Source organism: Prionailurus viverrinus, chromosome C2, assembly GCF_022837055.1.
Source record: "Prionailurus viverrinus isolate Anna chromosome C2, UM_Priviv_1.0, whole genome shotgun sequence".
Lineage (NCBI taxonomy): Eukaryota > Metazoa > Chordata > Mammalia > Carnivora > Felidae > Prionailurus > Prionailurus viverrinus.
The window spans coordinates 150,661,495-150,674,310 of NC_062569.1; the positions used below are offsets into that span (position 1 = coordinate 150,661,495).

The window sequence follows — 12,816 nt, forward strand, 5'->3', positions numbered from 1 at the left end:
CGTGGGGGAGTTCTGATTGTCTGTGCAGACCTTGACACACCAGGGGATTCATTTCTGTTTGAACTTTGCAGGTGCACAGTTTTCACTGGGAGAAAAAAAAAAAAAATATATATATATATATATAGCCTCCTTGGACAGACCTAAAATGCAGACACTTAGCACCCAAATGAGTTATGTAAGAATTAAATAAAAACATTCCAATAAGAGGCTTGGCACACAGTAAGAGCTTCATAAACACTCCCTCTCACTCGGGGGCCGGCTGGCAATCACACACAGCAATGAACTCCTCCCACACCTGAAAATCTACTCATAAGACCTTTTTTCCTTGAGTTTAAGGAAACGGGAGAACCTATGTCCTGAGAGGCAGTTACCGTGTCTAAATCATTTCGCTGCATTTGAGGAAAAAGCAAACATTTTCATTTTGCAGTGGATGATGGGCGCACGCCCAAGAAAATTACTCAGCCCTTGTTTTTCTCCTTTTGGGGTTTTCCTAGAATAGTTTCAGTCCAACTGCAATGAATCTCTAGATCCCATCACCATCGGTTTGGGCTTTGGGAAATCGACTAACCGCTCCACCCCGCAGACCACCGCTGGGCTCAGACGCGGGATCAAAAGGGCACAGCGCCGGGAAGGGGCGGACTCCGGAGTGGGGCGTTACGAAACCTTCGGGAACGGACGGCCACTCCTCGCAGGGGAGGGACCGAGGGCCGGGCCTCGTTCTCTAGAAGTCGCAGCACTGGATCCCAGAACTCAGTTCTCTGTGGCTTCTCTGTGTCCGAGCCTCCGCAGCGAGCTCCCCAGTGGCTCACAGCCCGGGCCGCTCTCCACGCGCCAAGTGCCTTCCCCGGCCATGTCGTCCTGCAGCCGCGTGGCGCTGGTGACCGGGGCCAACAAAGGCATCGGCTTCGCCATCGCGCGCGACCTGTGCCGGCAATTTTCGGGGGACGTGGTGCTCACGGCGCGGGACGCAGCGCGGGGCCGGGCGGCAGTGCAGCAGCTCCAGGCCGAGGGCCTGAGCCCCCGCTTCCACCTGCTGGACATCGACGACCTGCAGAGCATACGCGCCCTGCGCGACTTCCTGCGCAAGGAGTACGGGGGCCTCAACGTGCTGGTCAACAACGCGGGCATCGCCTTCCAGCGTAGGTCGGGGGTGGGTCTCTGGAGGCGCCAAGGGTTCGGGTCAGAGAGCCGCGGGCGCCCCCTTCCTGTGGGCTGGAGTGATCGCGGAGCGCAGCGCCGGCCCCTCGGGATGCGCTCAACATTGGCCTCCCTCGGCGGCTTCTCACTTTCCGCTGAGTCGCGGGAGCGGTTCGCTTAGCGCGAAGCTGGCGGGGCACAGCCCTGGGCCCTCCCGGAGCCGTCGGCTGCTGCGGTTTGCCAAAAAACCGGCCTCCTGGGAGGGGGCCACGCCCTGCTAAGCTCATCAGCTTTCTGTCTAAAGCAAAAAACATTTTCCCTGCGAAGGGTCTCCAGCTCACTTTGGGCTTTCGCTTTCCTTGAAAGGGAGCTTTCATAGAAGCCCGGAGGCATCTGCTCGGGACAGGAAATGGATCGCTGAGACACGATCAGCGCGCACTTGCACAATAGTGGACTTGAGATTTTGCTTAATGGAAAGCTTTGATAGGCTCAGCCAGAAAGGAAGCGAGCCTTGTTCCCTCCCGCAGGGAATTTGTATGTCATCAAACATACATTTTAAGTGTGATTTTAAGTAGCACCTTTGGCGGGGGTGGGGGTGGGGGAGAGGTCAAGGATATTACTCTATTGATCTACTGAGAAAGTTGTTGAGCCGCCATGTGGTGGAGGTAGAAAGAATAACCAAGCCAAACTCACCTACAACCTAGTGGAGACGAGAAACCCAAGAGGCAGAACGGAGTAAAAACTGCCGTGAGGCCTTGAATGACCAGCCCCCCGGCTTGAACCCTCACCGAAGCTGTGCAGCCGCACCTCCAACTCAGCGGGTCGGCTTTCCGGAAGCGCGGGTGGGAGGTGGCAGACACCCGCTGGTACAACCCTCAGCCACTGGCTGAAGGATTGATGGATAAATACGCCGCTTCCCGGACCAAGCGTGCAGGAACGCGGGTCCGCTGGCAGCCCTTGCCCCCTCAAAAGTGTGGGCGGTGGACCAACAGCACGTGCAGCCCCAGGCACTCGCTGGGATCGCAGGATCTCGGGCCTCACCCCACACCCGCTGCATCAGAATTTGCATTTTAACAGGATTGCCAGGTGCCTCCCATACCCTTTCAAGATTGAGCCGCAGCCCTGAAAGCCAGGAATTCTCAAAGTGGGGCCAGACCTGTAGCTGTAGCGTCACCCGAGAACGCGTTAAAAATGCAAATTCTGGAGCCCCACCCGAGACCTTCTCAATCCCAAACTCTGGGGGCGGAGCCCAGAAAGCTGTGTTTTAACAGGCCCTGCAGGTGATTCAGATACACCCTTGAAACTCGGATCCGGTGGCTTAAAAATCGTTTTAAAGTTAGCTTGTTTTAGGGGCGCCTGGGTGGCTCAGTTGGTTGAGACTGGGCCTTCAGCTCAGGTCATGACCTCGGGGTTCGGGAGTTCGAGCCCCGCGTCGGGCTCTGTGCTGACCGCTCGGAACCTGGAGCCTGCTTCGGAGTCTGTGTCTCCCTTTCTCTCTGCCCTCCCCCACTCAAGTTCTGTCTCTCTCAAAAATAAACTAAAAAAAACATAATAATAAAGTTAGCCTGTTTTTCCTTTAATTAGAGATAAAATCTAGGGCGCCTGGCTAGCTCTGTCCGTAGAGCATGAGGTTCTTGATCTTGGGGTTGTGAGCTCCAGCCCCACCTTCCGTGCAGAGAGCTTGCTTAAATAAACTTGAGAGAGAGATAAGATTCGCTTTGTTATATACATTTCAAGGGGAAATGCATGACTTTGTTTCCTTCTCTTTTTGGAAGCTGATGATCCAACACCCTTTGACATTCGAGCTGAGATAACACTGAAGACAAACTTTTTTGCCACAAGGAATGTCTGCATAGAATTACTGCCAATAATAAAACCTCATGGTAAGTCCAGCCATATGTCTGCCCCTCCCCTGCTCATTCTCATTCTCTCTCTCTCTCTCTGTCTCAAAAATAAAAATAAAAAAAGATGTATAATGGGGCGCCTGGGTGGCTCAGCGGGTTGAGCATCCGATTCTTGATCTCAGCTCAGGTCTTGATCTCAGGGTCGTGAGTTCAAGCCCCAGTTTGGGCTCCACGCTGGGCGTGAAGCCTACTTAAAAATAAAATAAAAGATATGTTTGATATATGGCAGTGCTCTTTGGTCCCATGATATGAACTCAACCCTAGAATAATAGGTGTTACAAGTCCCCAAAGGCCTCTTGCCTTTGAGCAACCTCAGTGGGTCCTTCTCAGCTCCTCAGGGTGGTGGGACCACACCAGCTCATTTGGGAGCCTGGCAGGGAAGGATCTGTTTTAGCATCATTATGACTTTCCCTGTGTTCCTTTCTTCACTTTGTCAAGCTAACGAAGAACCTCCCAAAGAAATATTTCTTTATTAGGAAGTATCTTGCCCACACTCCCAAGTATTCAATAACTTTTATTACTTTTTCCACAAATACTGGAGGGCCTACCATAACCCAGAGTGCTGGGGACACAGTGGTAAGCGCTGTGAACAGGGACAATCCTGACCATGGAGCACTGAGTCCAGTGGACAAGACCCTCATTGACAAAGAATCCTACAACTGTACTGGGAGGGGGCAGAGAAGGCTTGCTTCCTTGACGATTCTCTTTCCCAGGAAGGCAGCTGTGATTCTTAGGAAGAAAAACTCTGTGGTTCTTATAAGAAATGTGCTTTTCTTGGGGTGCCTGTGTGGTTCAGTCGGTTGAGCATCTGACTGTTGATTTCAGCTCAGGTCTTGATCCCAGGGTCGTGGGGTCGGAGCCCCGCATTGGGCTCTGTGCTGAGTGTGGAAACTGCTTAAGATTCTCTCTCTCTCTCTCTCTCTCTCTCTCTCTCTCTCTCTCCCTCCCCCTCTCCCCAGCTCATGCTTGCTGTCTCCCAAAAAAAAAGAAAAAAAGTGCTTTTCTTAATTTAACATTTTGAATAAAGATGATCTCTAGTGCAAAAATCTTAAAATCTAAAAAGATGTTTGGTGAGAGCTGCATTCAGACTCATGCTCCCCCACTTGCCCAATCCCTGTCCCCAGCCTCTACAGGCGATTCCCTTTGTCTTTTCCCAGTGGGATGAGATCACAGAAAGCCCGCAGGCAGAGTTGCTGGGACTGGCTGAAGGAAGCCTTGGTTCTAGGTGCGTGGAGTTGCTGAGTGCTCAGGGCCAAGGGCATAGTTTTTAAATGCAAATCTAAGTTATGTATGTGTGTGTGTGTATCCCTTTTTTACATAATGGGAACATTAAGTATAATGTTTGCTACTATGCTTTTTTTCACTATCTCTGGGACTCTTTCTAGATCAAGACAGAAAGCTTTCTTATTTTTTTTACAGCTGCATAGTATTCCATTTGCAAGGGTGATGTCTACCAAGTGTCTAGAAGTCTTCTCTCTATGGGTTTTAGAATCCTAGAATTGGAAAACTACAAGGTATTGAAGAAACTTGACATTCCTATGACTTCATTTTACAGAGAAGGAAATTGAGACCCAAAGACATGAACGCAGTCAGGTAGTGATAGATCTGGAAACAGTGTTCAGGTTTCCTGACTTCACCCCTCAATCAAATCAGTTTGATTTGATTAGTTCCAACTGGATAATTAGTTCCAGTGAAGGGAAGGATCTTAACGCCAAACAATTGCAAACCAAGCCATTTTGAAAGATGAAAGGCAGCTTGGAGGCGGGTGGAGCCCGGGCATCAACCCAGAAGCAGATGAATCACTGGCTTCAACCAGTTCTCTGTAACAGTAATTCCCAACTTGGGAATCTGGTTTACAACACATTGAGAATACTTGTGAATTTTCAGTAAAACTCACGTTTACCCAGAAGGCAAAAAGCGAGGATCCTTGCCTCTTGATTTGTAGGGAATCTCTACCCATGCAAAACTGACTTAAATGTCACATTTTATTTGGCTTTATAATACCTCCTTATTTAAAAAAAATTTTTTTTAATGTTTGTTCGTTTTTGATGGACAGGGTGTGAGCAGGGGCGGGGCAGAGAGAGAGGGAGACGCAGAATCTGAAGCAGGCTCCAGGCTGTCAGTACAGAGGCTGAAGCCTGGCTTGAACCCACGAGCTGTGAGATCATGACCTAGGCCGAAGTCTGACGCTTAACCGACTGAGCCACCCAGGCACCCCTATAATACCTCTTTAAAAGAAAGTTACTTCTGGGACCCCTGGGTGGCTCAGTGGGTTAAGTGTCTGACTTTAGCTCAGGTCATGATCTCACGGTTAGTGGGTTCCAGCCCTGCTTTAGGCTCTGTGCTGACAGCTCCAAGCCTGGAGCCTGTTTCATATTCTGTGTCTCCCTCTCCCGCTGGCACTTGGTGTGTATCTCTCTCAAAAATATATGCACAGTTAGGGGCGCCTGGGTGGCGCAGTCGGTTAAGCGTCCGACTTCAGCCAGGTCACGATCTCGCGGTCCGTGAGTTCGAGCCCCGCGTCGGGCTCTGGGCTGATGGCTCAGAGCCTGGAGCCTGTTTCCGATTCTGTGTCTCCCTCTCTCTCTGCCCCTCCCCCGTTCATGCTCTGTCTCTCTCTGTCCCAAAAAAATAAATAAACGTTGAAAAAAAAAATGTTTTAAAAAATATATGCACAGTTAAAAAAAAATTTTTTTAAAGTTCCCAAACCTTTTGCTTGTTCATTCAAGATTCTGAGTAAATAAGTTAATCCAATGTTTACCCACTAGGGGGAGCTACTTGTCCACTCTTTCTAAGAATGGCTAGGGGTTGTTTCAGGACCAGGGGGCCCACCTGGACCTCTGCAAATGGTGGTGGTTGTGTGGGTGCAGCCCTTCTCAGGACTGATTGCACCCAGCTGGCTGCTGAGATGGTCATCCCTTGGCCTCACTGATGCTCACCTGAGATGTCACCTGAGATCAGAGGACACCTCTGACTCTTAGAAAGTTTTTTATTTCTACCAAAGGCAAAGAGTAGCACCCCTATTTCATTTTTCTTTCTTCCTTTACCCTTTTGAATTTAATTCCTTGTAGCAACCAGGCGATTAAGAACAAATTTGTTTAGGGTGCCTGGGTGGCCCAGTTGATTAGGTGTCTGACTCTTGATGTCTGCTTGGATCTCCATCTCAGGGTTGTGAGTTCAAGCCCCATGCTGGCTTAAAAAAAAAGGTGGGGGGGGGAGGGCGCCTGGGTGGCTCAGTCGGTTAAGCGTCCGACTTCGGCTCAGGTCATGATCTCATGGTCTGTGAGTTCGAGCCCCGCGTCGGGCTCTGTGCTGACAGCTCAGAGCCTGGAGCCTGCTTCAGATTCTGTGTCTCCCTCTCTCTCTGACCCTCCCCCACTCATGCTCTGTCTCTCTCTGTCTCAAAAATAAATAAACGTTAAAAAAAAAAAAAACAAACAAAGCTGCTTAAAAGTAATGAAGAACACAACTTCATCAAAGTAGTATTCCTGGCCAAAGCATTGAAGTGAATCTAATTAGAAAACCATGCTAGTCCAAATGGGAGAAATACTACAAAATAATAGCCTACAGTCTTCAAAAAGATCATTGTTAACCACTCTAGGTTAAAACTAAAGAGCTATGACTGCTAAATACAATCCGTGATCCTACGTTGGAGCCTGGATGAAAACAAAAACTATGAAGAAAGATTATTGAGATAACTGGACCCTTTGAATATGGACTGTACTTCAGATAATAGTGTTATATCATGATAAATGTCTTGAGGGTGATCACTCTTGTGGTTATGTAAGGTAATACCCTTGTTACCATATATAAAGTGCTTAGGGCAAAGTTTTATGATATTTGTCTGCAATTAAGACAAAGAGAAAGCAAATGTGGCCAAATGTTAATAATTGAGGGGCTTAGGTGAAGGGCATATGGGTATGTATTGAACTATTCTTGCAATTTCTCTGTAGGCTTCAAATTTTTCATAGTTCAAAGTTGGGAAGGAAATATGTATTACAAGAGAGGAAGAAAATACTGAAGAGTCTTAGGTAGCTGGGGATAAGTGAGTGCTCATATTCAAGACAGAGTGAGGCCATCTCTGTGTGCAGTTGGCCCACAAAGATATCTAGTAGAATGTACAACACACACCCCCCCCAACCCCATGGTGAATGAATGCCACACAGAAAATGCAATAAAATCCAACTATCCTAGTGGATACAGAAAGAGTGGATTCGGGATAATATGTAAGAAAAGAACCCCCTAAATGTGTTGTCTTTTTTTTTTTATGTTTATTCATTTTTGAGAGAGAGAATGAGTGGGGGAGGGGCAGTGAGAGAAGGGGACAGAGGATCCGAAGTGGGCTTTGTGCTGACAGCAGACAGCTCCATGTGGGGCTCGAACTCATGAACCATGAGATCATGTCCTGAACTGAAGTCGGACACGCAACCGACTGAGCCACCCAGGTAACGCAACGTGGTGTCTTCTGATGTTAGGTGAACTGTGTAAATTCACACACTGGTTTCGGGATTTCCAATCAATGTTTCCAGCCGTCTTCTAGTTTCTGGCCTGCATGTTTTTTCATAGACATAACCGTCTTTTTAATAGCCGTGAATTATGGTTAATGTGAATATTAACTCATTAATTATATTTAATTATTAATGATGGGCTAAAGAAAGTGAAGAAAATCAAAACTGGGATGGAGAATCAACCCACTCCATGTGTGAGAGTACCCATCATTCAGGATAGACAGGGTCATTGTAAGGCATTGCTTGACCCTGATATTTGGCAGTTGGAGGCAAAGAGGTGGTGCCTAGGGCCCTAGGAAATTGTGCAAACCAGTGAACAGCTTTAATCCTTGGGGTGAGGGTGCTGTCTCTGGGAAACCAAGTTCACAGGCGCCTGGAGTGTTTGTGTGTGTGTAGTGGGATGTTTTATAAAACTGCCCACTGGAGAATCACTGCCCTTTAGCCCCTGTTACTGATGGAAATGCGTCCTTTCCTTTGGGGGAGGAGAGCACAAAATAATGTTGAAGCCCACTGGGTCCCTTCTAGAGTCTTTTTTTTTTTTTTTTTTCAACCAGCAATTAAACCTGCAGTATCAATCAATTGCATGTTGGGTATAGTCACCCAACAATCGTTTATCTGTGACCTGCTTCCATATATTTACTATTCTGTTTCAGGCAGGGTGGTGAATATCAGCAGTTTAGAGGGCTCCAAAGCTCTTGAAAATTGCAGCCCAGATCTACAGAAGAAGTTCCGATGCGAGACGCTCACAGAAGGGGACCTGGTGGACCTCATGAAAAAGTTTGTGGAGGATGCAAACAACGAAGTGCACGAGAGGGAAGGCTGGCCCAACTCGGCTTATGGGGTGTCCAAGCTGGGGGTCACGGTCTTATCAAGGATCTTGGCCCGGCGTCTGGATGAGAAGAGAAAAGCCGACAGGATTCTGCTGAACGCTTGCTGCCCGGGGTGGGTAAAAACGGACCTGGGTGGGCCTTGCGGCCCCAGGACTGTGGAGGAGGGAGCTGAGACCCCTGTCTACTTGGCCCTCCTGCCTCCAGATGCTACCGAGCCTCATGGCCAACTGGTCCATGACAAAGTCGTCCAAAACTGGTGAATGTCTGCTTTGGTGCTTAATGCTTAATAAACGTTTGTGGAGTGAATGAGTGAATTCTGGTGGTATAGTCGGCTTCATTTTCTGTCGACTAGAATCTCCCTGTGAGAAAGCGGGTCTCGTCTAGAATCGGGCCGAGAGATTTTACTGTGCCCAGACTCTAACCTGAGACGGAGAAGAACCTGGTCCAGTGGTTCTCCAGTGTCAGAGGGCATCACAATTACCTGGAGGGCATGTTAAAACATTGCTCAGAACTGGGGCGCAAAGATGTGCACTTCTGACAAGTTCCTGGGTGCTGCTGGTGTTGGTCGAACGAGAGCCCTCAGGGCTACGGAGCGGGCTGCAGCCGTGTTCCAGCAATCCCATGCTGTTTCCAGGTTGTTGACTCTTCGAGGATGTGATTCCTCCTCCATTTCTATTGTTCTGCAATTCTGCTTTGTACCACATTCTGTTTCATTATATTTGGGCACATTTGAACGGGTTCTTATGAAGCAGTATGGCTTGAAGGACTCAGGAGGAATGTCCTTTTTTTTCACTGGGATACGATTTCTTCCATACTGGGTTTTTCACTTGGGGTTTTGCATTCTGTGTTCCCAGAATGTTTGCAAAGTTGCCCTGCCCCTTCTTTCGAATTGTCCCAGCATAGGCAACTTTGTGCAGACCATCTCTGCTCTCGCAGAGGCAGATGTCTTCTCCCTGACCTGTTCCTGCTCCCCTACAGCCCAGGGTGATTCTTGAGCCTTCCTGGGCCTTTTGTAGTCTCTCCGACAACCAACTCCACGCTCACTGCTTCCAAATGGGACTGGCTTTGTAATCAGCCCCCTTGGTTCTGGTTATACCCTGTAGAAGAGGGACTTGGAGACTGAAGAATCTTACGAAACAGACGTACACTTGTGAGGCAAGTTTGCTAGGGCGTCAAGACCTCAGAAGGAATGGCTAGTCAAACAACAGAAATGCAACAGGTGCGAGATGGACAAATGACAAAGGAAAGAAACCACAAATTTACCAAGTTTATGATGGGTTGTTCACGGTGAGATACAGCAATGTTGTCACCTGATCATGACCACAAAGGTCACATCATATCACCTGACAACAGCACTGCAGAAATAAGATGATGCTGGCTTCCATTTGATAATAAGTACAGAATGGGAGTACTCAAGATTTCCCTCATTTGGCGGACCAGGACTACTCAGGTAACCCTGTTACGTCTGGTCTGTCACAGCGTGCAAAGTGTTTCTTCGTCTTGACTCTCCAACGTAACGACGGCAGCATGGCAAAGTGTCGTGTAGCTCCTGACAACCCACACCTCACTTCTTCATCCACTTTGGGTGGAGGACATCTGAATCCCACCCAGATTACATCTCACTTCCTTTAGCCATCTCTATATTGCCTGATTAAACCCAGCTTGCTCTTACATTCATCTCAGACCGTAGCTCCTAGGACATTTTTAATGCCTTCTTGTCTGGCTCTAAAAACATTTTGATGGTTTTCAATATGTTGCCTCAATAGCTTTCATACTCTGGTCTCCCTCTGCAGCCAGCCTCCAGAACGCTGCCAATGGCAGGCAAGAGGTCTGGGACCATGGAGCACTTTTAGGTTCTGCCTAATGGGGTCACAGACAGGAAATGCACAAGTAAACAGGCCATTTCCTTTTATTTCTTCTCCCTTTTTTCTCTCTAGCCAATCACCTTGACATCTTGGGATCAGTGTGTAGCCTGCTTAAAAGACCCTTGGTGGTAAACTGCTGACCAGAATGGTGTGTCTCATTTTTTTATGGAAAGGTCATAGGGGACGATTATTGGATGGTCTGCCCAGCACCCTCCCCCGCTGCTTCCTCTGTTTGCAGCTGCAACAGCCACAAAGTGACTTTGCCCTGCTAGCCTCTGTTGACTGTTCCAGCTGTAAGCCTGTCTTCTAAAGAGGAGGAGCAGGTGGACTGCATCAGGAAAAGCTCCGAGCTGTTACTGTGAGTGGCCATACCTCACACCATATGGTTGAGGAAGCAGAGGGAACCAAGCATAGCCTGAAAACGAAGCAACCAATTCTCGAGGGACACACTTACAAAATGGCCCCAAGAGAGACTGTCCCACCTCCCCAGAGTGGCATCCCTTAGCTGGCCTCAGGCTATTCCTTTCGTTTTATTTTAGAGAGAGATTGAGAGCATGAGTGGGGGAGAGAAGCAGAGAGAACGTTAAGCAGGCTCCATCTTCCGCACAGAGCCTGAAGCGGGGCTCGATCCCATGACCCTGGGATCATGACCTGAGTCAAAATCAAGAGTCAGATGCTCAACTGACTGAGCCACCCAGGCACCCAAGAAATGTCACTTTCCTTAAGCTAGTTTGAATTATGTTATTGCTTGAAACGAAAAGGAACCTAATACATGTGCATGAAATATTTCATTGTGGGCTGTAGTGAAAAAAAAAATTGGGCTTAGAATCAGAAGGGAAAAAAGAAAAAAATTCATGAGTTGAGAACCATGGCATATGAGGCCATACATCATGTTCAATATTTACCCTACATTGTTTTATGTATTTCTCATGGCAGTACTTTGAGATAGGTATTAATATCATTTAAATGAGTCATTATCATTCAAATAAGGAAAAAAGTCTTGGAGAAATTGACAAACTTGTCCAAGATCACACAGCTAAGAGCCAAGAGCCAGGATCATATCCAGGACTAAGGCCAGTTCCTTGGCTTTTCTTGGTGCCAAGTGCTTGGCACATCCAACTTCACTATGAGGAGTCTAGAGACCAGGGCAACTCCCTCGGTGTAAAAATTAAGGGGGATGATATATCAAATCTAAGTGATTTGTAAGCCATATGGTTATTAGATCCCTAACGTAGCCTTTGTATGAACTTTTCCATAAGGTAGGCAAATGAAATATGGTTTTAAAGTGGCATATTTTAAATGGATTATCCCATTATGTGTGTTTCTTAGGTACCAAATTGAGCCAGTGACCCTCTCTGAATCAACGTCTCTGTGACATACTTTCCTAAGTTGACACATGTGTGTTAAGCCCGCATACAGAATCAGCTGTAGGCCTGGCCTTTGGGCTTCTCCCTCACCTACTGAGCTGCAACAAGGATTGTGACAGACCGAGATGCTGAGCGGTGATGTAGTGTGGAGATGAAATGGGTGATAATGACGATCCTGACAAAGGTTTACTTGTTACTGCAAGTCAACCACAAAGCAGGCACAACATCAAATACAGAGCTAAGCAGGACTTTAGATGGGATGGAGTAGAATCCAGTTTATAGCAAAGACAGGGTTAGAGGATTACCAGTATTTGCATATGGAAACTCTGAACGTGTTTACCTCCCCAATCTCTCTACTAGGTAGGCCAGCCTGAGCCAGAGAATGTAGTCACCTCTGATTTATAACCCCTTCTTTATTATCAGAAGGGGTAAGGATTGGGGTGCCTGGGTGGCACAGTCGGTTAAGCGTCCGACTTCAGCCAGGTCACGATCTCGTGGTCCATGAGTTCGAGCCCCGCGTCAGGCTCTGGGCTGATGGCTCAGAGCCTGGAGCCTGTTTCCGATTCTGTGTCTCCCTCTCTCTCTGCCCCTCCCCCGTTCATGCTCTGTCTCTCTCTGTCCCAAAAATAAATAAACGTTGAAAAAAAATTAAAAAAAAAAAGAAGGGGTAAGGATTAAGGTTCTGATTCAAATGAACTCTGAAATGCTCTGATTAGAGCATTATTATGTGAGGAACCTGCTCTATTTACATGCCTTAAACAGATGAATACACCTAAGTAGACTTTTTTTTTTTTTTTAACGTTTATTTATTTTTGAGACAGAGAGAGACAGAGCATGAACAGGGGAGGAGCAGAGAGAGAGGGAGACACAGAATCTGAAGCAGGCTCCAGGCTCTGAGCTGTCAGCCCAGAGCCCGACGCGGGGCTCGAACCCACGGACCGTGAGATCATGACCTGAGCCGAAGTCGGACGCTTAACCGACCTAGCCACCCAGGCGCCCCCACCTAAGTAGACTTTGAAGAGTGACGACCTGACCCACGAAAACAGAATTTGTGGGGGAATAAACTTTCAAATCTTAATACTTGTACATTGACTATCAGTCCTGATTATCAATGAAGTTGTTCTTTTAAGGGTTTATGATACTTCAAACTGTCAAAGCTAATTTAACTTTCCACACACCTGGATTTCTTTAGAGATAGGTGACAC

The 12,816-nt window shown here is 47.6% G+C and overlaps 1 protein-coding gene across 1 annotated transcript; it reads left to right on the forward strand.

Moving 5' to 3' along the window:
* The first annotated feature begins 497 nt into the window (after nt 1–497).
* CBR3 (carbonyl reductase 3) lies at nt 498–10,381 on the forward strand. The gene is made up of 3 exons (XM_047876474.1): nt 498–1,139; nt 2,913–3,020; nt 8,203–10,381. Exons 1-3 carry the CDS (start codon nt 851–853, stop codon nt 8,637–8,639), a joined length of 834 nt encoding a protein of 277 aa, XP_047732430.1. The 5' UTR covers nt 498–850; the 3' UTR covers nt 8,640–10,381.
* Nucleotides 10,382–12,816: the final 2,435 nt, after the last annotated feature.